The sequence below is a fragment of the Stylophora pistillata genome, chromosome 4 (genome assembly GCF_964205215.1).
Source record: "Stylophora pistillata chromosome 4, jaStyPist1.2, whole genome shotgun sequence".
Classification (NCBI taxonomy): domain Eukaryota; kingdom Metazoa; phylum Cnidaria; class Anthozoa; order Scleractinia; family Pocilloporidae; genus Stylophora; species Stylophora pistillata.
Genome location: NC_142522.1, coordinates 6,544,887 through 6,570,196, shown reverse-complemented (window position 1 = coordinate 6,570,196; position 25,310 = coordinate 6,544,887). Strand labels below are relative to the sequence as shown.

Sequence of the window (25,310 nt, the reverse complement as noted above, 5' to 3'; positions counted from 1 at the left end):
GCCAACAGAATATTTAGCTTGTAACCCAGATGGGCTGGTGGAGCGCCAGATCTCACTTATTGACCGTATTGTGAGAATCCGCGCAGCATTAGTTAATTTCTGTCCACCTATTCTTAGTTTTCACCTGAAGACAGAGCCCTTTCCAAATATGGGCATCCGCCATAGTTGTATCCTCCAGTGTGCTAAAGTTATGTTAATCGCAAGTCATCTTTGTCGACCTTCTCTTGGTTTTTGTGGAATGTTTCGCTTCCATCATGGATTTAGCGGAAGGTGAAACTGAAGACGACTTGAAGACCCTTCTTTTAATATTCCTGTGTTGTCAGATGACACTAAGGCTTTGGACAAGCAAGTAATGGGACGATATCTCGAAAAGATATCAGTCGTAAGAGTTGACCCTGTCAGTATTACTTATGAGCAGTTTGACTCCAAGTGTTTGCCCCAAATAGAAGCGACTGATTTGCTTGGATATTTCGTCTTAGAGACAAGCTTTTAGACAAGACAGCAGTTTAAAGCCTACAAGATGGTGGCGATTATCAAACAATTCTTAGCCCATCTGGGTGGCTTACTGGTGATATGATACAACAGGCACAAGTGCTGCTACAGAAAGAAAATTCAGCAATCGAAGGATTGCAGCTGCCCACTCTAGGCCCAGCACATAACTTTGATGTTGTTTCTGGGGAATTTTTGCAACTTCTGCATACCGGAAGTAATCACTGGGTTTGTGTAAGCTCGATCAGATGTTTGCCTGGCCATGTAAATCTCTATGGATGCCATTTCCCAAGAAGTAGAAGACCAGACAAATGACTTGCTCGGTGGGACACTGGCTAGTCTACAGTTTGTTTCTGTGCAACAGCAAATAAATGGAAGTGACTGTGGCGTTTTTGCCATTGCCTTTACCACATGCCTTACTTTGGCAATAAATCCAAGCCATATGACATTTGACATTCAAGGAATGCGTTCACATTTAGTTGCATGTTTTAAGACAGAGAAAATGAGCATTTTTCCATGTTTTTGAGTCTTACCAATTCTGTTTAATGAAGGACTGAGATATTTTTCTTTGGCATAACAATAAAACTATAAGTTTTTATAAGTTTTCCAAATTAATATTGTGTGGCTCTAGAAAATGTCCATACTCAACCTATGGAAGGTCAATGGAAATTCAAAGGGGGAGGGTTTTACAAAATCCAAAATTTATAAGTCAAGGTATGAAACTTAATTGGGAATTTCAGGGAGGGAGAGAGGGTTCAAAATGGTAAAACCTTCCATGTTGGAGGTATGGATATTATCTGTAACCACATGCACATTTTACTTCAGGGCTAATGTATGTGAACATCGCATAATTTCTAGGAATTACTACTCAACAAGGGTTAAATGGGTCTCACCAGGTGAAAAGTTCAGGTCAACAATATTTGTTTATTTTGGTCATTATTTCAAAATGCTAAATGTTCCAAACAAAGGTCTCTTCATTTCAGTCTACTAGTTTTAGTTGAGAGACATTGATGGGCTCCTGACTGTAAAGATTAGTTAAAAGTCAAAAGACAATACATATTTACTGATTATTCCCTTTGTTAATATGAACTGTCTGTTTTATTGTGATGTGCATGTAACAATGAATTATCATGTTGCAGGGCTTGGAAAAACTTGAATACCAGCTTTCCCGGCAAACAAGCAGCTCTCAAATTTCAAAAACTTTATCATCATTTAATGAGCTATAAATACCCTTTTCTTGTTGAAGAATGATATGCTAAGTATAGTAAACAGGTGTTTCAAAGAGCTTGCGACTGAAAAGATTAATCAAAACGAATTATTGGAGGGCATAAATTAACAAGGGCAGAACAAACCCTTACAATTTGGTCTATCATGGGGATCTTAGTATCTGGAGTTCTTCTGCGGTTGGAAGAGAGAAAATCTGTAGGCATTGTTCCTTCTAGAATGGTTTACTTTCGTTTCAACAAACCAATAACTCTCTCCACAGGGATTCTCACATTTGCAATGCCCCTTGTTCGCTCCACATCTACAGGATCAAACTGTGACTTTCCCTTAGTAAATGCTGGCATTATTAACTTGGCTTGTTTCAGCCCAACGCTATCACAAATAGTAAATCCCCGATCAGCCCGGACCATGTCACCGGCAAGTAGATTTTCTAAAAATCCACAATTCTCAGTCAAGTACTTGTCAGAGGTGCGGCCACCCCAAGCCTCAGACACCAAACATACAGTTCCTTGTGGAGTAATTCCAATAAGAATAATTACTATGTTATGGTGCTTATAATTGGAAAAAGTCTGTGCCCTTGCAAGTAAGTTTGTTGGCCTATCAATAAACACCTCAAAGCAGTCATTTATTACTGTGACCTGCTTACCAAAGGCATACTGAAAGGACATGGGCCTTGTCCTTCAGAGTCTTTCCCTGTCTGGCCGAAAAAACCAGGGGAGACAGTCGGGCATCCATCACCATTATCCACGATGAAAAGATCCTTGAAACTGTGGATATTGAAACCACAAACCAGCAAGCTAGGTCTTGAAAGGAAACGTTTAGCCGCAGCTTGATGAGCACCACGATAAATTCCTGAAATCTGTTCGGGGATTGTGTGCTGCGGGTAATGTACTTGGCAACATGCTCAAACGCCACCTTGAGCATTTCCCAAGAAGGCATTCCGGTGTAAAATCGAACTTTTTCGTCCGTATCAAAAAATTCTTTATCCGGTGCCTTGTACCCACTTTGCCTAGCATTCAGAAGGTAGTCAAATTCTTCGGTTTGTGTTTTGGCGTCCAGTTTTGTCACTACTGACACACAAGAAGCGGTGCTCGTTTCACTCTGTTCTTCTGTTTGTGTTTCGACATTCACTGTTATCGCAGTTGACACGAGGGAAGCAGTGTCTGTCACACTTTGTTCGCCACTCGCACAAGGCTTATCTAGCATCATTGCTTTGCTCTTTTCTTCGCTCTCTGAAGTTGACGTCCTTGATGGAGCGGTAAAGTCTGTGTCAGTTATACGCTCTCCGCTTCCATCGATAAATTTTCTCTTCTTGGCTGCCTCTTGTTCTTGCCGCTCGATCGCACTCTTCCTTCGGGCCTTCGCTCGCTCACTCCTCTGAGCAGCGGCGTCTGCATCTTTTTTCTTGTACTCTTTCTTGGTTGAATGACGTGTTGGAATCCAATCTTTACTGAACCTGTCCCAGTTTTCTGCAGGCCTGCCAGAAACGAAGTGACGATTACAAACACGCTCGTTCTGCAAAACATTCTTTGTTTTCAGGTCAGCACGACCTATCGCGGAGATCCAAAGATTTCTCTTCTCTCGGGTTAACTCTTCGCCCTCTTCGCCTTGATTAGTGATAATAGCAGGTACAGAATAAAAACCAATGCTATCTCGACCACTTTTGCCTACACAATTGCCAATAATTAATACAAAGAACCAGGAAGCTTTCTCGCATTCACTCTTTCTCATGCTACTTTTTGTTTGCACTTGAGGGACACAATCATGGCGGATAGCAACGGCTGTCAAATTAGGGGTCACGTGGGTGAGAACCAAGAATTGTACCCTTTGATTAAGGAGACCATTAAGTTATAATTACCTTTAAAGCTCGTAGATATAACGGACCGACCATTATATATGGGGAGTGCTGGGCAGGAGAAGGTACTCTCACTTTTCAGAATTTTTTTCCGCGCCCCACTTGCTGATTTTCCTATAGATTTTGGCTCAATCTTTTCATACCCCGGACGTTATTCTTTGTAATATTTTTGAGAGGTTTGAGGCATAAAACAGCATGAGGAAATCAACATTTTAGAAAATGCTCTCGAGTTTTTGCACCCCTGCATAGTTGAGCTTTCAAAAATCCTATAGTCTAAAATATTTTTCTGAAAAAGAATTTAAACCTCATGAGGTTTTTCTCCAACACAGTCATTTATTTAATCGCTTCGCCGGCCGGCAGGGACACCGCAACAGCTTGCGCCAATCACTGCGGGCCCAGTAAACCCACCCATCCTACCCCAGGGGAGGACATCCGTCACACAGTAATTTCGTGCGTGGGAAATTAACGTCTCCTGCCCCTAACCCTACAGGAGACGGGACCTCCATTTATTCGTCCCTATCCGAGAAGACTAGAATATCTAACCATTTCTTGATGTTATAGAAAGGTAACAAATTCTTCTCAATTATTTTAAGACCCTGAGTGTTGGTCCGGCCGGGGCTCGTACCCTCGACCTCCCGCACAACAGTCCAGCGCTCTATCCATTGAGCTAACCGGAAGGCTTTAATTGACCCCGGCAGGTAGTAGACCCTGTAGTTAATGACTGGTCCCTATTGGCTGGTTTTTGATAGGCCTGAGCAAGCAAATTTTGACCTAAGGACCATAAGGAGGTTCTAAATGATAGGAGTCACAATTTTTGCTTTCTATAATATGAACAATATATAATACTTTATATTTTTTGTAACAAAAGGAACTTACTGTGTGCAGATGTTAGAGGCTCATTTCTCTCTATAATTTTCTACTTGTGGCTTGAATGTGTACATTATGATACTATTGCAAAAACACAGGCAAAATGGTTAGCCTTTCATTGCAAGAAACCATTTAGCACTAACAGTTTTGACTTCCAGTAATATTTGTCAACCATTATATTTAGGATAAAAAAAAAGTGTCATCAAAGCACATTCTCCAAAAATATGTCTGATTTACTCCCACTTTTATGAATTTCAAATTATAACTAAAGGCGGTCATGTGAAATTGTTCTAAGTTGAAGGAAACAAACTGATTCTTTTATTCCTGAGACAAGTTGCCAGGTGAGGTCTCAGGGTTGAAACATCAAACCCTACATGAATTGGATCAATTCCAAAGACTAGACAAGCAGCAAAGGCGATAGCAAAAATATCACAATCACTACCGTTACTTTGCTGCTGAACTGAAGCAGGGACTGGGGACAATAATCTACCTCATGCTATCATCAGCATATAATGCAATTGAGCTGATGGTGGAACGTGTGACCAAGTTAATGTCACTACCTTACAGCAGCTTCGTTCAAACATCATAAAGATAGCACCTGGCTATTGGCCATCTCCTGGTCCTAGGAATGTTACCCATCTCGTCAAGTGTCCAGTACCTACTGCTTGCAATCCACTAGCTTCCTGCATCTGTCGCCTCAACACATCACCAAGCGAAGACTCGTACTCCTCCAATAACAAGGGTCTAGTCTCAGCACTGATCACAAACTGAAATGAATCCTGTATCTGCCATTTGGGGAACACTGACAGGCTCTGCTCTCGTTATGAAAAAGGATTTAATTTAATTGCCGGATTGTGTTACCAGTGTGTTGAAGGGAGATCTAACCTACTACTAAGTATTCATTGCTGTCTTTATCATTTCTTTCCTTGTTCTGCTTTGGTAATTTTTTTTATTTCCACTACCGACATATAAAATGGTTTTGTTATAACAGCAGTACATTTTATCTTAATGTTCATTTTTACGCTGTTGGAATTTTTGCCTACTTGGGCTTTCAAATTGAATTTGGTGATTTTCGTGTTGTGCATGACTAGTCGAGGAAAAGGCATAAAGTATCTCATTAGCATCGCAGTCTTTTATATTCAAACTCTGGACTTCGTGGTATTGAGTTCCAACGTCTGGCCTCCAAAATTCATTGCAGCTCAGAGATACTCGAGCAGCTACTGGAACTTGCATTTTCCTTCACTTCCATGTGATTTACCTTCCCTTTTCAATCCTGTTGGCAAGTTTGCGTTTATTGTTTTTCTTGCAATTGGTTGCTTGGTACTTGTGGGTGTCTACTTTATCATTATGCTGAGCTAGAAAAAGGTTCGTCCCAAGGAAGGACGCATGGACAACGTTCGCTTTAAATGCCGCCAAAGTGCCTTTTTCTGTTTAAGTTTCACTTACTTTCCAGTTGTAAAGCAAACCCTCTCCATTTTACGCTCACTTCGAAATGACCGTGATATTCTATACATGCCAACTTCTCCTTGGATAGAATACACCTCTGTTACTTACAGAACATTGTCAGCTCTTGGTTTAGTCTTCGTAGTTGTCTACGTGATTGGGTTCCTTTTGCTTCTCGCCTCACTCATGTTTTTCTTCTTTCGCAAAAGAAACAGTATGAACCCTGACGAAGTTCAGAAGGTTGACACGTGGCTTGGTCCTGCTTATTTGCCTCACAAATCAAGGTATGAGCAGTAATTTGAGATCGTAATGCTACTCCGTCGCGTATTACTGGCCATTGCGTTGTCCATAATTTGTTCTTCCTCTTCTTTACAAGCCCTAGTTGTTTGGTTAACTCTCGTGGGCTTTGCCGTAATTCATATAGGTTTGCAGCCCTATAATGATCGTCCCTTTCACAAGTTTGCATCTGAAAACGTTTTCGAGCCTTTACTTTTGTTGGTGCTTTCCATGTCTTTCACTCCGGTTGAGGTTTTTGGCCTTCGAAAGCTCCATGAGTTATACAGCAGCTTATGCGTGGATTGTAATTGTGGTCAATTCTTGCATCTTACTCCTATTAATGGGCATTATTTTCTACTGTCTTATTGTAAGTAGGAATGCCAAGTCGTGAGAGTGCTCTTCTGTGAATGGCAGAGGTGGTAGAGGTGGGTGGTGAGAATGAAGAAAGTACCAACTTGCTGTCCATGAACAGGCGACATGCGGAGGGACACCCAGTCAATAGCATTCACTGAGTTCCTGTCTATCAACTCGCATGATACTTATCGTACAAGTACAGGAACGATTACATTGTTGCGTTTCACGTTGAGCTCAGCATTTACTCAGTTGAAGGACGTATCGTGACGCTAGCTCTCTAGGAAAATATTGTCCTGCATGTTTGCTTAATTTTTTTAAGCAATCAGCTGTATACTAAGTTTGATGTATGTTAAGCTTGTATTAAAATGGTTTCTGCAATGTGGAAGTTACGGCATTCAAGGCCAAGCTCGTATCTCAAATTTTCCGAAGTGTCCTACTCTTAGTTCGTTTCGACAAGCGGCCTACCTGTGAAGGTCTGGCAGGCTAATAAAACATTTCCTCTACATTATTAAAATGATCCAAAGTAATCTTTTCCAACTTTTTCTCTGGTTGCCCGGGAATTAAGATGTCTCCGGAAGGTCGCAATTTTATTTTGCTGAATTGTATATATCAAGAAACGTTGTCCTATCAAAGGAATTTTGTCGGCAAACATATTTTGTACATGGACGTGCAGAATTATTGGTTTGCAAATCATGTTTAATTTATCTGCAATTCCTTTTTACATTTGTTTCTAAGTGACGCCATCTAGCGAAAATTCCCTCCCACGGGTCATTCTTGGTGCTCAACTATTATAGGTTTCGAAACTACAGTGATTTGACGTACGCAATGTTTGTCCTTTTATAGACTAGATAAAAAATAATCCACTCTTCAACTCTATTTATAGATCCCAGTGGACTATAAAATTAGCAAAATACCTCAAACTAAGCCATTAACCTGATAAAACCTGAAAAAAAAAAGCTATTGGGATTTGTTTACCCCCCTCAGTTCTCATTCTCAGGTTAGTGCTAGAGAAGACCAGCTTTCACAATTTTTAGTCCTCATTTCCATCTCGAACAAGATACAAGCCGCTAATTATGAAACTCCTGCCTCTTACTTTCAGTTTAAGTGTTTCTTTGCGTCTCACTTGATTTGAAACCAGATTAGTGAGGTAGAAACTAATTGACTGAAATGACTAAGGGTCAGCTAGCAAACAGTAAGGTTGACAACACTCATTTGAATAACCTATTCGGGGCCACATTATTCTCCTTTAAATAAACTTTCTTTTGTGAATCCTTCCTCCCTTTGTCTCTTTTTTTTAGTTTTAATCCTTTTCTAGAGTTAAAAAAAGAATAAAAGTAAGAGTTGAGAGAAACACTGCCCAGAGGAATAAATTCAGTTCCGCACTAGACTTCCTTTTTAACGCATTTTTTCCGTTCTGATTTTACATATGATGTCGAGCGCCCGAAATAGCACTAATTGCATTAATCTTGGCAAGCAGCCATCCGGTACGTAACTGTGTAAATAAAAGGAACACTGTGCCAAGGATACTCTTAGAAAGCTGGAAACATGGCCTGTTTCGGAACTCAGCATGAAGCCACTCTAATCGAAAGTACCAAATGTCTGCTTCAGTATGGGAAGTACATGATTGTTTTCTTGAGCATCGCTTTTTACCAAATAGTTCTTTTGCAAGGTGGACAAGCTAAAGCATTGTGGCCTCGAGATACTTATGGTGAGTACAAAGGATATTTGTAATCAGAACGCTTGGGCAAGCAGCTCGGCAAACACTCAAGTCGTCTCATTGTGAAACCAGTATCAAATATGGCGTCTGCCGTAAATGTATAATTAAGCTTACCAAGCCTATATCCACCGACTGTTGATCTGGTTTAACTTAAATTTATTTGACGACGGAGGAAAGCTATGTTAATTTGTAGTTGTCAGTGGCACAAAATGAAATGAATAAAAAAATTGAAAAAGGTCCAAGGATCTGTGAGGACAAATTTTTGCTTCGTCTGTTGCATCCACATTAAAATTTCACAGTTGTCAAATTCAGTCAGTATCTGATCTGCTTGTTAGTCGATTTTGTCCAGTTTTTATTCGGGACAACTTTTTTCCACCGGTGATCCGTCCACTTCCGCCAAAATTGGTCAAGTCGCCACAAACAATCCGCACTTGTAAAATCTTTGTCATGACAGAAAATTTGTCTCAATAAACAACTTTTTCGCTAGAGCGAAAAGGCCCTTACTGAAATGTATACAGCATTTTACACGACGTAGAAGATCTTTAGTAAACTTACCTGTTTTGGGGTAGAAACGGCTCTCTGCTACGAATTTTTTAATGAGGTAAACGCTTTAGAGATAACCACACAAAATATTTTAGGTGAGAGCAAAAGAATTCCATGGCCTTCCTTACGTCTTTTTTAGGTTACTGTCAACAAAAAAAAGGGGGTGCCCTCTGGAAAAATCGTCCTACACGCGCAACTTAAGAAGAAAGCATGGAAAATTATAAATCACTGTAGAGCTTATAAAGCATAGATTCTGAAAATAACTAACGTTTTGAGAGTTTCTATTTTGGTAGGCGCTCGCAAGCCTTTAAAGACAAAATTGACGTCGTACGTTTTGAACATCAGTCTTGGTGTTACCGTGGAATCCAAGCACACTGGATTGTGTCACTTAGCAGATAATAGGCTAAAAAACAGTGTGAGGCTTTTTCGATATTCCGAGGAGTTCCCGAGAAAGTCTATGTTGAAGTTGGACATTAGAAAATACTTCGGTTGTGATCACACGCCGGGAAGTCAAACACCATTTTGCCCCTGATATCTGACGAATATTCCGGCCAAGTTTCATCAAAATCTGAGAAAAATACATACCCTATTAATTCGTATAAGTAGAGGTATCTCGCATAAAAACGAACCTCGAGTTTTCAGCCTCCAAAGAAATTCACAGTTTTTGCACCTGTCACGCAAGAAATAATGTATATGGTAAATTCATGGCCATGACCTCTTGCGTGACAGCCGCACAACGAATCGTATTGCAATTTTTATGGCTATTGTCTCCTATGGAGGCGAAGGCATATTCTAGTCCTGTCGGAGAGAGAGTAACCGCAGTAGAATATGGACAATCTCTTAGCCCACAACGAAGTCTGCGAGTTTTACCTGGTATTCCAGTAGATCCTAAAATATAATATTTTAAATACTTGCCGTAACACCATAAAAGATGATAAACATCGGAAAATAATTTCACATTGTCGTCTCCGGCACGTAAATGAAAAGACTTTTCCTTGCAGAAATATTCTTGAAGGTTTGTTCTGCACATCGTGGCAGCATTTTACACTTTCTCAAAAGAGCCGCTAAATTTGCGAGGCAAGCAAGGACCTTGAGTTTAGTTTAACAGAATGAGCCTATTTAATGGAATGAGGGAACGGTGGAATAGTGGAAAGGTAGAATGGTGGAATGGTAGAATGGTGGAATGGTGGAATGGTGGAATGGTGGAATGTGAAATGGTGGAATGGTGGAATGTGGAATGGTGGAATGGTGGAATGGTGGAATGGTGGAATGGTGGAATGGTGGAATGGTGGAACGGTGGAACGGTGGAATGGTGGAATGGTGGAATGGTGGAATGGTGGAATGGTGGAATGGTGGAATGGTGGAATGGTGGAATGGTGGAATGGTGGAATGGTGGAATGGTGGAATGGTGGAATGGTGGAATGGTGGAATGGTGGAATGGTGGAATGGTGGAATGGTGGAATGGAGGAATATCCTACAACGCGGAATGCCCTATTGCATGAAACAAAAGTCCCACAAACATGGAATTTCGATGAGATAAGAGAGAAATTTATGATTGACATGCAAAATTAGAATTAAAATTAAAAGAAGCTTAGTTTAATCATTATGGGAGCTAATAGGGTAGACCGATAGAGGAACGGCGAGGTTCTTGAGCTAGCCCCTTTAAGCTATCATTATTGATACTACTGATACGTTATTACTATAATTATCATATTTTTATTGTTGAAAAATTATTTGTTACCATTTAATTATTGGTTGAGTGTTCACGGTATTCCTGCACTTTTATCAAAATCTTCTGTCTTCGATTTCTTTGGCCCGGGTTTTCTGGTAGATTTATTTCAAAGTGACCTCTCACTTTGACCGTGACAATTTCACTTATGTGCGGTGCAATACGAACCAAAACGCAATGCAAACGAAATAGGAAAATCGAGATCCCGGAAAAAAGACCATGAAAAGCGTCGACACTCCGCTAGAGACTTCCGTAGTATATAAATAAATAAATAAATAAATAATGGACTTATATAGCGCCATATCCCACTTCTCTATGGCGCTTTACAATACAGAGTTAAAAAGATAATAACTACAATTGATTAAAGACAAAACAATTAAGAAAATTAATCACGTAAAATCGAAAAATATTTGAAAAGAAAGCTTTTTTAAAAAGGTAAGTTTTCAGACATTTCTTAAAAGCAGCCAAAGAAAAACCAGGCTGTCTCATATGAATGGGCAGAGCATTATTATTTATTTATTATATTTATTATTATTGTTCGAGATGGAAATGAGGACTAAAAATTGTGAAAGCTAGTCTTCTCTAACACTAAACTGAGAATGAGAAAGGGAAGTAAACAAATCACAATAGCTTTTGTTTTCAGGTTTTATTAGAGTAATGGCTTAGTTAGAGGTATTTTGACAATTTTATAGTCCACTGGGATCTATAAATAAAGTTGAAGAGTGGGTTATTTTTATCTAGTCTGTAAAAGGACAAACATTACATAAGTCAAATCACTGCAGTTTTCATTGTTGCTGTGCACTTTTCACTATTTAGTGCCAATTAGGCTAAAAGACCTTTTTCATTCGTATCTAGTATTCTTTTTAAGATTTTGTATTTTTTTATTTGGACTAATTAAAGTTAAATACTTTCCCTAACCAAAAATACGAAATTTTGAAATTTGAAACCAGGTTTTGTTGATAGTAATTCCATTGTCTTTCTTGTGTCCTTTTAACATGTCTTGTGGTATTCGGAATTTAATCACTCTCCAGTATTTGGATATTTCTGGAAATCCCTCCATGCGTGAAGGAAACAGCGTATCGATCACTGCCTTTCGTCCTGACTTTTTAAGGATGGTCAGACCACCTGAAGGCGACAATTTTTCATGTCCCGAAGGACACCTAACGTTTAACAATGGTCGCATTCGCTTGGATCCTACATTTTACAAGTACAGATATTGCATTTGTGATCCAAATTTTTACGGAGACAACGGACTATGCAAATCTTGTATGGATGGTGGAACGTGTGACCAAGTCACTGCTACAGTCCAAGGGGACCTTCGTCCAAACGTTATGAAAATAGCTCTTGGCTATTGGCCATCTCCTGATCCTAGGAATGTTACACATCTCGTCAAGTGCCCAGTACCTGCTGCGTGTAATCCAATGGCTTCCTGCACCTGTCGGCTTAACACATCCCTTAGCGACGACTCGTACTCCTCCAATAACAAACGTTTAGTGTCAACTCTGATAACAAAATGCAATGAATCCTGTATCTGCCATTCGGGTAACACTGACAGGTTCTGCTCTCGTTGTGAGGAAGGATTTTATAAGATTTCCGGAATGTGCTACCAGTGCGTGAAGAGAGATCTCACCTACTATTACGTGTTTATTCCTATCTTTGCCATTACTTTCCTTGTTCTGCTTTGGTCATTTTTTTATTTCAACTTGCGGCCCATCAAATGGTTTGCTGTAACAGCAATACATTTCCTATTACTGTTGATCTTTATGCTTTTAGAATTTTTGCCTACTTGGGTTTTCAAATTAACCCTGGTGGTCTTTGTGTTGTGTTTGACTAGTCGAGGGAAAGATACAAAGTCTCTCATCAGCATTGCAGTTTTCTATATACAAACCATGGATTTCATGGTATCGAGCTCCAACATGTGGCCTCGAAAAATCGTCGCAGCTCAAAACTACTTGAGCAGTTACTGGAATTTGTATTTTCCATCACTTTCGTGCGATTTCCCTTCTCTTTTCAATCCTATTGGCAAGTTTGCTTTTATTCTTCTTCTTCCAATTGGCTGCATGGCAACTGTGGGTGTCTACTTTAGCATCATGTTGGTCTACAATAAGTTGCGTCCGACAGAACGACGCATGGAAAACGTTCACTTTAAATGCCGCCAAAGTGCCTTTTTCTGTTTAAGTTTCAGCTACTTCCCTATTGTAAAGCAAACTCTCTCCATTTTACGCCCATGCCGAAATGACCGTGACATTCTATACATGCCAATTTCTCCTTGGATTGAATGTACATCCGATACCTACAGAACACTATCAGCTCTTGGTGTCGTCTCCGTGGCGATCTACGTGATTGGGTTTCCTTTGCTTCTCAACTCACTCATGTTTATCTTCCTTGGAAAAAGAAACAAAATGAGCCCTGACGATCGTAAGAAACTTGACACGTGGCTTGGTCCTGCATATTTGCCTTACAAACCAAGGTATCAGCGGTATTTTGAGCTCGTCATGTTTCTCCGTCGCGTATTGCTTGCCATTGCGTTGTCCGCGATTTCGTCATCCTCTACTCTACAAACCTTTGTTGTCTGGGTAATTCTCGTGTGTTTCGCTATTATTCATCTATGTTTGCACCCTTATAACGATTCTCATTCTAAGTTTGCTTCTGAAAACTTTTGCGAGCCTCTCGTCTTGTTGGCGCTGTCCATGTCTTTCATCCTGTTGAGGTTCTCGTTTGTGGAAAGCTCCATGACGTATTCAGCAGCTTATGTCTGGGTTGTAATGATTGTCAATTCTTGTGTACTACTGTTTCTTGTGGGCACAATTTTTTTCCGTCTGGCTACAAGTGGGAATGGAGACAAAAATCGAAGGAATGATAGAAGCAGTGATGATGAAGAAAGAAGAAATTTGTTGTCCATTAACAGTTCAAGGAGGAGATACGTTGAAGTCGATAATTTTGCTTAGACATTTGTCCAGACAACCTGCTTGAGTACATACCGTACCATACATACCATACTATACTGACAAATAGTGCTTTTCGCGTGCGCCGATTGGCCAGTTCGGATGTGACTGGCAAACACTATCTTGAGGCCAACTAGGACAGTTTAGTGCCACAACGAGGACTAACATAAAACTTGACGCTTACGTTAAAAAGTTTTACTTTCAAGTTGTTTTAGATTCTAATACTACAACTACTACGACTAATGATAATCGTTAACCTTATTTGCATGATAAGCAGGCCAAGGGTGGTGTAATGGATGAGCGGAAACCTCAAGTAGTGAACAATACTATTAGCTGAAGGCTCCACCGAATTTCTTTAGCTTAGTAAAATAATGTAGACAACCACGCGTAACTTTCGAGGAAATTTCCCTCCATCTTTTACCTTGAGTAAACACCAACCACATATGGACTTAAGTCATGGTGATATACTGCGGCAAAGTACTAGAACGCACTAATATTCGTGCTGTGGCTAGCTCAAACACCAACCACATATGGACTTAGGTCATGGTGATATACTGCGGCAAAGTACTAGAACGCACTAATATTCGTGTTGTGGCTCAAATGCGTTTTTAAAAGCAGGTTCGGAAAGTTGTTTCCCATATTTAGTAACTGCCAAGTTCATTGTAAATACTACTCGAAATTTCAAAGGTTGTAAAATTTAATCTTTTGCTTTGATTAATTACTCTTATCAATGCACATTACATCTTTGGTTGTGGAGCACCTATAAACTAGCGAAAGCTAAGCGTGTTTCTCCACGCCAGATAAAGTATGTATGTACGTAGGACATTCTGCCAATGTAGGAAATTCTGCACGCATGTACTACAGCTTAAAGCTTTGTCCCAGTATTGTAAACTTCTAGAGGTTGTGAAGTTGGATATTAAAACTCAGGTCTGTCCTAAGTTGGTTCTCTATTCTTTAAGTTAAGTTGAAACGTACTCTACATTCAGGATCCTTCACAATTTACACCTCTAATCCGTATTCGTGAACTCTTCATTTTCTTTTCGCAGGCCCCTCTGGAGCTAACGTAAAACCCGTTTGTTTCTGTAGCCTTTCGTCTGGCTGGGGCTAAAGCGATATTTTTCCTTTTCCCGCCTGAAAACACTCTAGCCCAATAGTACGCAATTTACCGTCAGTTTCTCTACACAGCCAGAGAAAGGTTTTGGCCACAGTTATCAAAAGCCCAAAATAGGACCGACCACCTAAGAGAGCCTGAGTAGAGATTGCTTTTTAATGTTTGGAGTGACACTCAGAAAATGAAGCAGTCACACCCCCCCCCCCCCCCTCTCCATTGTGGAGGATGCGTTGAATTCACGTAGATCACACGTTACAAGGAGTAATGGTTGCTTTAATAAATTCAAGATTCAGCACTTAAACTTTAAGACCTACAACCATGAAATTTCTTGTTCTTCACAAAACAAAGACCAAAATTAATGCAGAAGTTAAAACAACATAACAATTATACCACCTTAAGATATAAAACATAATGGTGAAAGATACACAGAGTTACAAGTTAATTTTGTAAGAACGTGCACCGTATAAACTGGAGCTTGTACGGAGATGCTATTAATAGGGTTTGAGAGGCCTCTTTTTTATTTTATTGTCTACAAATATGCCTGAATACTTTGCGGGATTCTTCTCTTGTCATCATCCTCAGGACTGTACACTGACTGCATATTGTTCAGCAAGCTGATCAAAATCTTTCTCCTGAATAAGCACAGACAGAAAAAAGAATTTGAGTAAAGGCTGATAGTTTCCAAAGAAACTGTTTGGGGCTGCGTCGGTGGGAGTAACAAAATAATTTGGATATATCAACAAAGTTGAAATGGTAAATTGGCCACCGTAACGATCACAAAAGCTGACGTTTCGAGCGCTACCCTACGTCGGAGCGAATAGAGGAATCGTGGGTTGTGCGTGCTTTTAAAGACAGAAAATGAAGCTACGTTATTGGTGGAAAGACGTCGTTCCATTTTCTGCCTTTAAAAGCACACACAACCCACAATTCCTCTATTCGCTCCGACGAAGGGCTAACGCTCGAAACGTCGGCTCTTGAAATCGTTACTGTGGCCAATTTACCATTTCAACTTTGTTCGTATATCCACAAGAATTTGAGGTTAATCATTCACTTGGATCCACACTGACCATGAATCAATTTGTGAAAATGAAAAATCTTCCTCTAACAAATTGGTCACTATTCAGGGCTCGACACTAACTTTTCAACTTACTAGCCGAGTGGCTGGTGACAACTTGGATGTTACAACAATTTCAGTTTGTTTTCTAGCCAAACTAGCCAGAGGAAATCGAAAACCACTGGCCAAAACTGAATTTCTACTAGTCTGTGGCTAGTTGGCAACCGTTAAGTGTCGAGTCCTGCTATTCCTTCCTTTGTGGCAGCCAAAGAGCCTGTTCAACTTGTGATAGTGCAACGTCTTTACTTTCTTTCTTTGCCACATCCAATTAAATACAAAAAAAACAATAATAATAATAACAATGTTATGATAATAGAAATAAAAAAAACAAACAAAACAACAAAAAAAAAAACAAACCAAAAAGGGAAAAAGAGTACGAAAAGTACCTTTTTCAGGAGGTCTTTTGTAAAAGGATGACTGGGATGCCCATCCTTTAACTGCGAAATATATCTTGTTGTTACCTAGAAGAGGCACAGAAAAAGTAAAAAAGGTAGAAGGAAAAAAAAAAAATGTAATATCAACAACACTTGTGCAATATTCAAATATCTCCAGTAGTTTTTACTTCCTCTGCTCATTCCAAACATAATAACCAGCACAGAATGACGTGATGCATACCTCAGGAGCTTTTCCAAGGTGCTGAGATAAAACCACCAAGTTGATGAGTGTTTCTGGACTACTGCTATCCTGTACAGCGAGAGAGGAACCAACACGTAAAAATGTGCTTTTCAAATGCAGAAATTGTTCGTTTTGCTCGTGAGGTGGAAATGGAGAGGGGGGAGTGTACATGGATTCCCACAACTTTTAACTGTTGCTTAAAGAAACTACATTCTAAACTGGCTTCAATTTTGCCTAAAGCTCTATCTACATGTTGATTTTTAATAATTAAAAATAATGGCTTAAAGATACATGTTTATGTAACACTGAAGTAAAAAAGTGTATTTCATTCAAACAGCCCACTCATGAAAATGTTTGATTTCCATTAATACCCAACTGAGGCCTAAATAGAGTATGTTAAACTTTGTAACATATATTTAACCTGCAACAGAACTGGCCCTGGAAGGTTATCAAATTTATTGTATTTTCTATTCATATGTAATAAACTTGGAGCATCATTCATTGCCCACAATACATTAAGTGTGACTTACTTTGTCTAGTGCATCTTGCAGACAACTCTCTGCATCTTCAAATTTCCCCATGTGCATGTATGCAGTAGCCTGACCATTAAGTAACATGACTGTTGGGGTGTATTTGTCCGAAAGCTCTTGGAAAATGTAGTAGGCATCTTGATATTTCTCCCCTCCCTATGTAAGAGAAAAACACCTTCACTGCAAAAATATATATAAGTTTATTGCTGACTCAAAAGAGTGAATTTGACTGTTGAGGGCAGATATGAAGATTCAGGTCACACAGCCTGACATAAAGCAAGAACAAACTCTTTCATTCACCTACCACAGCAAGATTGAACCACGCAAGGGAAAGCTGTGTGAGAGTAGCATCGTCATCTTGGTCCTGCAGAAGAGTAATTTGATAATAACAAACCCAAGACAACACTCCAAGCTCCTCCAAATCAGAAAATTATGACAATGCAACTTAGGGTTAAATACTGCCCCCAAGAAAAAAACTAACAGACAAAGTACAACAACCAACAAAACAAAAATAACCAAAAAGAAAACTCACCTGCATTCTTTTAAGTTCTTTCCTTTGAAACAAAATAACCAAAAGAATGATTAATACTCTTTTGCTAGAATTTTCATTTTCAATTATACCGATTTATTCTAAACCTCAAAGATGATCTAAATTAAAATGTACACGTACTTGGCCAGATCAACTCTATCCATGCTGATGAAAATTTGTACTGACAGAGCTGAGCTGAAATAGAAAAAAAAAAAAAAACAAAACAAAACCATTATGCAAACATTTGAAGCTGCACACATTTGATATGTTATCAAAGAGCAAACATACAAATAAAATTGGTTCAATTAATTTTGACCACGAATTCATTTTGAGTTGTGAAATATGTACAGCTGTACACACATTTGGGGAGTCTTGGGAACTTGCCCAAACACAATGAAGCTTCCAAGACAAAAATGCAAACAGAGAGTAGAGGTTTCTCCTTACCATTCCAATGACTCAGACTGATGAAGGCATCGTAATGCTGATTCAAAATTCTAATTATGAAAAACAAAAGTATTCCTGAGTAGAACCAATACATCTGGACATGTAGATGTGCATGTACACATGTAGTCCTTGAAAAAACATGGATTGATGTATGGTTATCTCTTTTAAGGTTGTAAGAATAACAGAAATACTGCAATCACAACTTAAAGAAGCTTGATTGTTACAAAACTTCTCCTCATAAGAACCATGGGGCATGAATAGAAATTATTACACGACTCGGGCAGTCAGAGGGCCAATAACTAAAATCAACCAATCAAAATGCTCTATTGCCGGTCAATATTCTCTCAGTATTGGACCGGGCACTGTCCCAAATGGTCCCGAATGATACACACTTGCGTCCCCTTGAACTTCAGTCGTATAATAAATCTCTTATTAACTAAGCTTGTTCGGGACCTTATTGGAAGAATATCGGCCCTCGGTCTTTTTTGTACGGACCTCGCTGCGCTCAGTCCATACTGTCAAGACCTCGGGCCGATATTCTCCCAGTGCGGCCCTCGCGCTTGGTTAATAAGATATATACAATATGGAGAACTACAATACTGATGTTCCACTGCCAAAGGTCAAAAGCATGAGAAAATCTATGAGATCAATAAGGAGAATTTGAAGGTGGATCTGTACCTGTTCATTGTAATAAATTGTTGCTGCCATTAACAGATCATAGTCGTTGAGATCACTAGAGTTTAACTTCTTTTCTATGGACTTGAGAATGGATTCTCTAAATTGAACCAAAGCAAATTGGAAAATAACACTTAGTTAATTTCTACCATTGTAATATCCACTAATCTGCAGCAGTAACTATTCTTCTAGAGCAGAAACTAGTCTTTGATTTAAATCTAATCAAAAGCATGTATAAGTAACAGTTTCTAGATACAATACAGCATACAGTCTAAACACACATACATGTATACTTCTAAATAAGCGAGTTTTAGGTCCACACTGTATGTCACAGACTGGAAAAATGAAGTTATGTAACTTACAGTATGAACCAAGAAAACAAAGTTTATAAAATATTTCTTACATCTCTGGGTTAAAACAGGAAGGGGGGATTTTCAATTCAAACAGACTGTTGACATTAGCAGGCCATAGAGTAAAATATGCCCCACTAAATTGGCCAATCCTAATGCATGAACTAACTGAGAGATAAAATAAATATGATTCATGTACTTGCACCTCATGTAGAGGAGAACTTATGACAATGATTGAAAAAATAATGAGAAAGAAGACCAGAAAAGATTGTTGAAGTACATGTATGCTTGTATTCTGAGGTTTACAGAACTCAGCTACACTTTAGATCTTACACACTTCTAGAGTCCACATTAGTTTTAAAGAATTTTCTCTTATCATGAGATTTGTTTTGATTGTGCAAAAAAATCAAATGAATTCTGAACCAATTGTGTGAATTTTCACTGTCACATCACCACAGAAACCCTGACACATGTGTTATGGGAGTTAGGGGAAGGAGACATAAAATAAATAGAGAATTTAATTCCCCGAAGAAATTAACGCGTACTGTAACTTCTCCCTATCCTACCCATACGTGATCCAGCAAACAGGTAATGAGAAAATGCAGACTTATCAGGTAAAAGGTGTTAACTTGATCAAACCACCTCCCAGTTGGCTCAATAGGTTACAGCCCCAGACTGTTGTGTGGGAGGTCGAGGGTTTGAGCTCCAGCTGGACCAACACTTAAGGTCTTAAAATAACTGAGGAGAATGTGCTACCTTTCTATAATATCAAGAAATGGATAGAAATTCTAAGGACAAATAAACCGTAGGTCCCGTCTCCTGCTTCTATTAATTAGTTAATTTGGTTAGGCAGGGGACGTTAAAGAACCCACTCACGAGATTACTGTGAAGTGGTCTGGCCTGTTTACTGGGAATTAGGGGGGTCTGGCCTCGTCATTGTTGACGCGGGTTCCACTGTAATTGTCTAAGGCTGTAGTGGTCTCCCTGCCCAAGATAACTAGGCAAAGCTTAATAAATAAAATAAACAACAACAAATAGAGTCTGTTCACGTGACGTCACAGAAATGTTCAAAAACAAGGCGCCACCGTGTTGGAGGAGTGATTCTTGAGATGGCGGTCAGTGAATTGGGAAAATATGCGTCTTCGGACAAAGCGATTGTGGATTCCAAGCTTATATTTTCCGCTTATGCCAATTCACTGGAAGGCAGTATTAAGAAAAGGTATGTCGAGAAGATCTCAGTGATCGGCATGAATCATTTGCTCGTTTCGGTGCAGAAATGAACTTCGGAATGCCTTCCTCCTGTCGAAGCTTGTGATATTTTGTTATATCTTGTGCTCGAGACCAGCTTCTACACTAAGGATCAATTCAAGGATTTCCGAAGCCTATTTGCCTACAATCAAATGGTTTCTGGTTTTGTTACAAGTGTTCTTGGCAAAATAATCCAAGATAAATTTGTTGTTCTCGCTAAAGTAAGGCATTGGCAAAGGATGAATGACCCCCACCTGCAGCTCTGGATCATAAAAACCACAGAAGGAACTGTTGTTTCAGTGCATTGTGCGGGATGTATGGCTGGGCTGGGAGAAAGCTGTTCTCATATCGCGAGTGTTCTTTTTTATTTGGAGGTCTGGACAAGATTGAATGGAAAACTTGCCTGCACACAGGTAAAATGAACGTGGCTTTTACCTTCTGCAGTAAAACAAGTAGAGTATGCGAGGGTGAAGAATATTAATTTTGCGTCGGCCAAGAAAATAAAAAGTGAACTTGAGAAGTCAATAGAATCTGTCAATTTCTCGAGCACTGAATCAAGTTCTGCAGCTCTTATTCGCTCTCCAGGCTCATTCACCGTTACAGCTTTCCTTTGCATAGCTTCCTGCTCCTCACGTTCTCTTTCGCATTTTCTCCTCTTGGTAATCCTTTGTGCTCTTTCTTGTTCTTGTTGTTCTTTCCTCTCGTTGGATTCCTTTAGTCTGTTATGCTCCAGATGTAATCTAGGAACCCAGTCTGGGTTTAATCAATCCCATAATCGTGCTGCTTTTCCCGAATGAAAGTGGATACCGCAAACCCGGTCATTTTCTAGAATTTTCTACGTCAAGTCAGCTTGACTAATGGCAGCTAACCACCGAGTTTGCCTTTGGGTGGACAAAATCTCGGTTTCTTCCCCTTGATTGGTAACAATGTTTGGCACCTGACAAAAGCAAAGCCCTGGATTCTTCTTTTTGTGGTTAGAACAGCCAACAACGGGGCAAAACGATGGCATCCCTCGAGAAATTACGCTTTCAAATAAAAAAACTTGCCACAAGTGCTATATATTTTCACTCCTCCAACACGGCAGCCATAAAATTTCTCTGACGTCATAGTCATGTGACCGCAAACACTCTATTCTTGTAACTTATTTACAATGAAAAGTGTAGCAACTTGAGAGGAGAATTAAAACTTTGATCTTAGGAAGTAACGGGTTAAATATTACGTGTAGCAGCAAAGTCAAAGTAATTGTACCTTTTGCTTGGATTCTGATGATAATCAGCCAACATTCTGACAGGTTGTACTTCTGCAGGAGAAGCTGATGTCACTTCATCTAAGACAACTCTATGCTTACCCTGAGTCAGAGAAATGTATGCAAGGCTGAGTCATTACATGCCCATGAAAAAATTAACAAAAGAGTTACATTGAGAAATGGTTGTTAAAGTGAGTGGAGCTTATCTGGGTGTCAGTAACATGAAGCAAGAAGGAATGTGGCAACTTCCCAATAGTTGGGATGCCACATCTTTCCTGGGTTACAAATGTATCTTAAGTACTGTGTATCATTGATTGATTTATTGATCTATTCGCCACTTGAAGAGGGATGGTATCATAAACATTAACATATATAATTGTAATTGAACTGAGTGGAGTGCAATTTGTATGGGTAATTACATGATTTCGAGTGCAATTTGGAATAAATAAGCATGAGTAAATTTTTTCAAAGACTAACAAAATTGCATGAGCCCGTAGGGTGTGTGCAATTTGTGATCTTTGAAAAAATTTACAAGTGATTATTTATTCCAAATTGCACAAGAAAACCATGTGATTATGTATTAATAATATACATGAAAAAATATGAGGTAGCTTCTCATAACTACGCAGAAGAAAAGCGCACGCATCAGGTGCAAAAATAATTTATTCAAATCCTGCAAGTGACATTGACCTTGACATTGACCTTGACCTTGACCAATCATTATGACCATTCAGATTGTCTGGTTTGTTTCTTTCTTTGCACTGAACTAACCCTCTTCTGCACTGAATTAACTGAAAACTGCATTCATCTTAACCAATCAGAACTGAGAAATTGTTTCATGTATATTATTAGGGCTGAAATCATACACATGACTTCAAAATCGAACGAGCATACAGCGCAAGTTTGATTTGAAATCGCAAGTACGATTTCAGACCAAAATTGCACAACACAAGGTTCAATTACCACTTTGTTACATCCATTTTGAAATCGCCCAAATACAGGACTCAATTCAAATATATTACTGATACAGTACTGAGCCAGTTTTTAAATAAAAGCGGAGCCGAAAAAATTTTACATCTTATTTTGTATGCAAAACAGGAAGACTTTGATGTCATGTGTCAAAAACTCAGTCAAGTGTAAAATGATGCGATTTAGAGCAAAAAATGGTATGATTCGTGAATAAATTGCACCAATTAGACCCAATCAGATTACAGGGACCACCAGTGATTTCAAAATGGATGCAATAAAGTTCTTAATCCTTGGTGATTAACATCATTACATATAAGTTAATAATACATTTTGGATAACAATATTATAACAGATGGCAAGGGGGCCCTGCAAACCACCAGCTTAACTGAGGGAGGCCTCACTGACTATGGTAACAAACCCAGTTCATTTGGCATACAGAAACATTGCCATTAAATGTTCAGTATGAACATGCATGTTTCAAAGAGGTGGACTGTCTGTTGATTTGAACATGATCTGATAAACAGTTTGTTTTCCGTCTGCTAATATTGATGTATTTTGCTAAATTTTATTGAAAGTCATGCAATCCGCCTCGATTAGCGTTGCCACATGCGGGTTGTATAAATTTATAAATCTGTTAAATTTGCTCGTTACAATAAAAAGGTGTGTGTGCGTGCTATATCAATATGTGGAAAGAAAAAGTTGGAATGATAGCTCACAATGAGAGGAAACACATAGAGAACTGAATGACTCATTGAACTAAAGATAATATCCAACAGGTTCGATAACAGCGATTTTATTCATGTGTATGTAGTACATGTGTTTCACTCTAGAGCTGTATCAGGTCTATATATCCCGAAAACGTTGCAACATTATGTATCTAATGATAGGAAGAGTCACTTACCTGAGCTGTATAAGCTCTGTACATATAAATATCTTTTTCAATGGCCAGTTCACGGGAAGAAGGCTGTTAAAGACAAATCAAATGAGTTTACGTGCGTTACATTTCACCTCTCAAAAGATGACAATTTCAACAGAAAAGACTCAAAGCGAAGCAACCGAAGTGAACACGTACGTGTAACTTCTGAGCTTCATTTACACAAAACTGATAGTTGCCGATGTAAAAGGAATTCTTGATTTCGAAGAGTTCATCCACGTCACCACTAGCCGCCATGTTGTTCTTCTCCTTCAACGTTCTGACTTGTGCCCAGGAGCACCGTGTCATACTTAACCCGCAGGTTCACATGGGAGTATTCTTTCGAGAGCAGAGACATTTCAAAGAAAGCCAGAAAAGATCGCCAAAGGAAAGCGAGCAACGATAACAGATGACGCCTCGAATCAATAACACCTCTTTGATAGGGAAACTCAAAATCAAAATTTACGGTCATACAACGTTCAGTTCCTCCAAATCCCAAGTTATTTCTCGCTGGCTACGAGAAGCTGGCACGAGATTGGCGACGTCCCGGTCGGGGGGGGGGGGGGGGTTCTCGATTTATTCCTGGGTGGGGAGGTGCGGCGCAGCCCCTCATACCCTGATCCTGTTTAAGACAAATATCGCTGATTTTCCTACCCTGTTTAAGACAGAATTCCGATTTTTGATACCCTGTTTAAGACATTTAATGATTATGTGCCTGGTATCAAAGCCAAAATCAACAGAATTCAATATTAATTAAAATTAGAGCTTGTAAAAATTTTGCTGTTTATCTTCCAAGAAAAGATATCCTGTTTAAGACAAAAATTGATAAATCGATGCTCTGATTAAGACAAAAAATGATAAGTTCGATACCCTGTTTAAGACAAAAATCTCGAAAAACATACCCTTGCTGGCCGCACGTCCCCATTAAGCCCTTATAAGAGAGTACTCCCCCACCCCCCCCGGGGCGACGTCCTCTAGGTGTGAACGCAAATGCCATTCACTCAGACCTCTCCTTTTCCTTTTTAATTTGTTGAAAACGTTCAAAAAAATAATCTTAGTCATTCACTTAGCTAAATAATAATTCATTACAGGATGTTTTCAAACACGCACTTTCATGTCAAATCAGACTTTGGATTAGCGGCAAATTGATTGGAGCAATTGAGTGAACTCACACTTCCTACCTATCGGATGTTACTCAAGAGTACTTTTTCACTTTAAAATAGCGGTGATTAATAACTGTTGCTATAACGGAAAAAAGGCGCACCTGCACGGAAAAATGTGGCGTGACATGCAAGAAAATTATAACCTCATACTAGCGTGGTTGGCTGAAATGTAAATCTAATGGACGCAAACTATGCGTCATCGTGAGCCTTGTGGCCTGTGCGAGTGTAGTCTTCCATTATGAAAGATTTCAGACCCCGGTTTGCAAGCTGAAGCGATTATGGCGAAAAGAGCGTGTCCGCTTACTAACGCACGTGTTCATAAGCTTGTATTACGAGAAAACGGCGCGATCTTTTAAGTTTTATCCCGATTGCAGGTTATCGAGATTACAGTCACCAAAAGAGCCTTTCCAACCAGCAAAAGGTAACTTTCACGAAAGAAAGAGTGGTGAGGCGGATATCAAAACCAATCGAGGCAGTAGGTTGATCGTGGCCTTACAAGCAGCGCTGTTTTCATAGCGCTTTTAAAAGAGATTGGATGAACGGGCGAAGTGAGCGGATAGCACAAGTCACGAGCGAAAGGAAGAGCGCTAAATTAAAAGAGATGTCTTCTACACGCCCGCGCGTTACTCACGTAGACCCCAGCTGCATTTAGGGACTTTTCAATGGAAACCTTCTAAAAGCTATTAGTGATAATGCATTGTAAATTGATTCAGTACAAAATATCATATGGTCGCCAAATCCGTGTATTGCTCAGTTTTTGGTATCCTTGGGCACTGGAAATCCAGATATCCGATTTCAGATTTTTGCAACGAGACGCAACTTCAGTAATTTATACTGAAAGGGTCTGAGTTAAGAATCAAACATTATTAAGTGAAAGTAAGACGAGAAATGAATATTTATACAATTTGTATAATTCGGAAATGGACAAACTTAGGAAGTACGGCAAAGCACAAAAATAAGT

General features: G+C 39.3%; 3 protein-coding genes and 1 pseudogene across 3 annotated transcripts; 2 read left to right on the top strand and 2 right to left on the bottom strand.

Moving 5' to 3' along the window:
- Positions 1-1,937: 1,937 nt before the first annotated feature.
- Positions 1,938-3,444, bottom strand: LOC148732158 (uncharacterized). The gene is made up of 2 exons (XM_088756683.1): positions 2,360-3,444; positions 1,938-2,310 (listed from the first exon to the last, which is right to left on the bottom strand). The coding sequence occupies exons 1-2, from the start codon at positions 3,442-3,444 to the stop codon at positions 1,938-1,940; spliced, it is 1,458 nt and encodes a 485-aa protein (XP_088612809.1).
- A 33-nt stretch (positions 3,445-3,477) lies between these two features.
- LOC148732157 (uncharacterized) lies at positions 3,478-6,545 on the top strand (annotated as a pseudogene).
- Positions 6,546-11,492: 4,947 nt separating this feature from the next.
- On the top strand, positions 11,493-14,143 carry LOC148732156 (putative leucine-rich repeat-containing protein DDB_G0281931). The gene has a single exon (XM_088756650.1). The coding sequence runs from the start codon at positions 11,493-11,495 to the stop codon at positions 13,443-13,445; it is 1,953 nt and encodes a 650-aa protein (XP_088612776.1). The 3' UTR covers positions 13,446-14,143.
- Positions 14,144-14,810: 667 nt separating this feature from the next.
- On the bottom strand, positions 14,811-23,505 carry LOC111343655 (coatomer subunit epsilon). The gene is made up of 12 exons (XM_088759190.1): positions 23,346-23,505; positions 23,175-23,237; positions 21,307-21,407; positions 18,464-18,560; positions 17,786-17,835; positions 17,483-17,536; positions 17,345-17,366; positions 17,117-17,176; positions 16,813-16,968; positions 16,283-16,351; positions 16,054-16,128; positions 14,811-15,185 (listed from the first exon to the last, which is right to left on the bottom strand). Exons 1-12 carry the CDS (start codon positions 23,493-23,495, stop codon positions 15,132-15,134), a joined length of 951 nt encoding a protein of 316 aa, XP_088615316.1. The 5' UTR covers positions 23,496-23,505; the 3' UTR covers positions 14,811-15,131.
- Between the last annotated feature and the right edge of the window lie 1,805 nt (positions 23,506-25,310).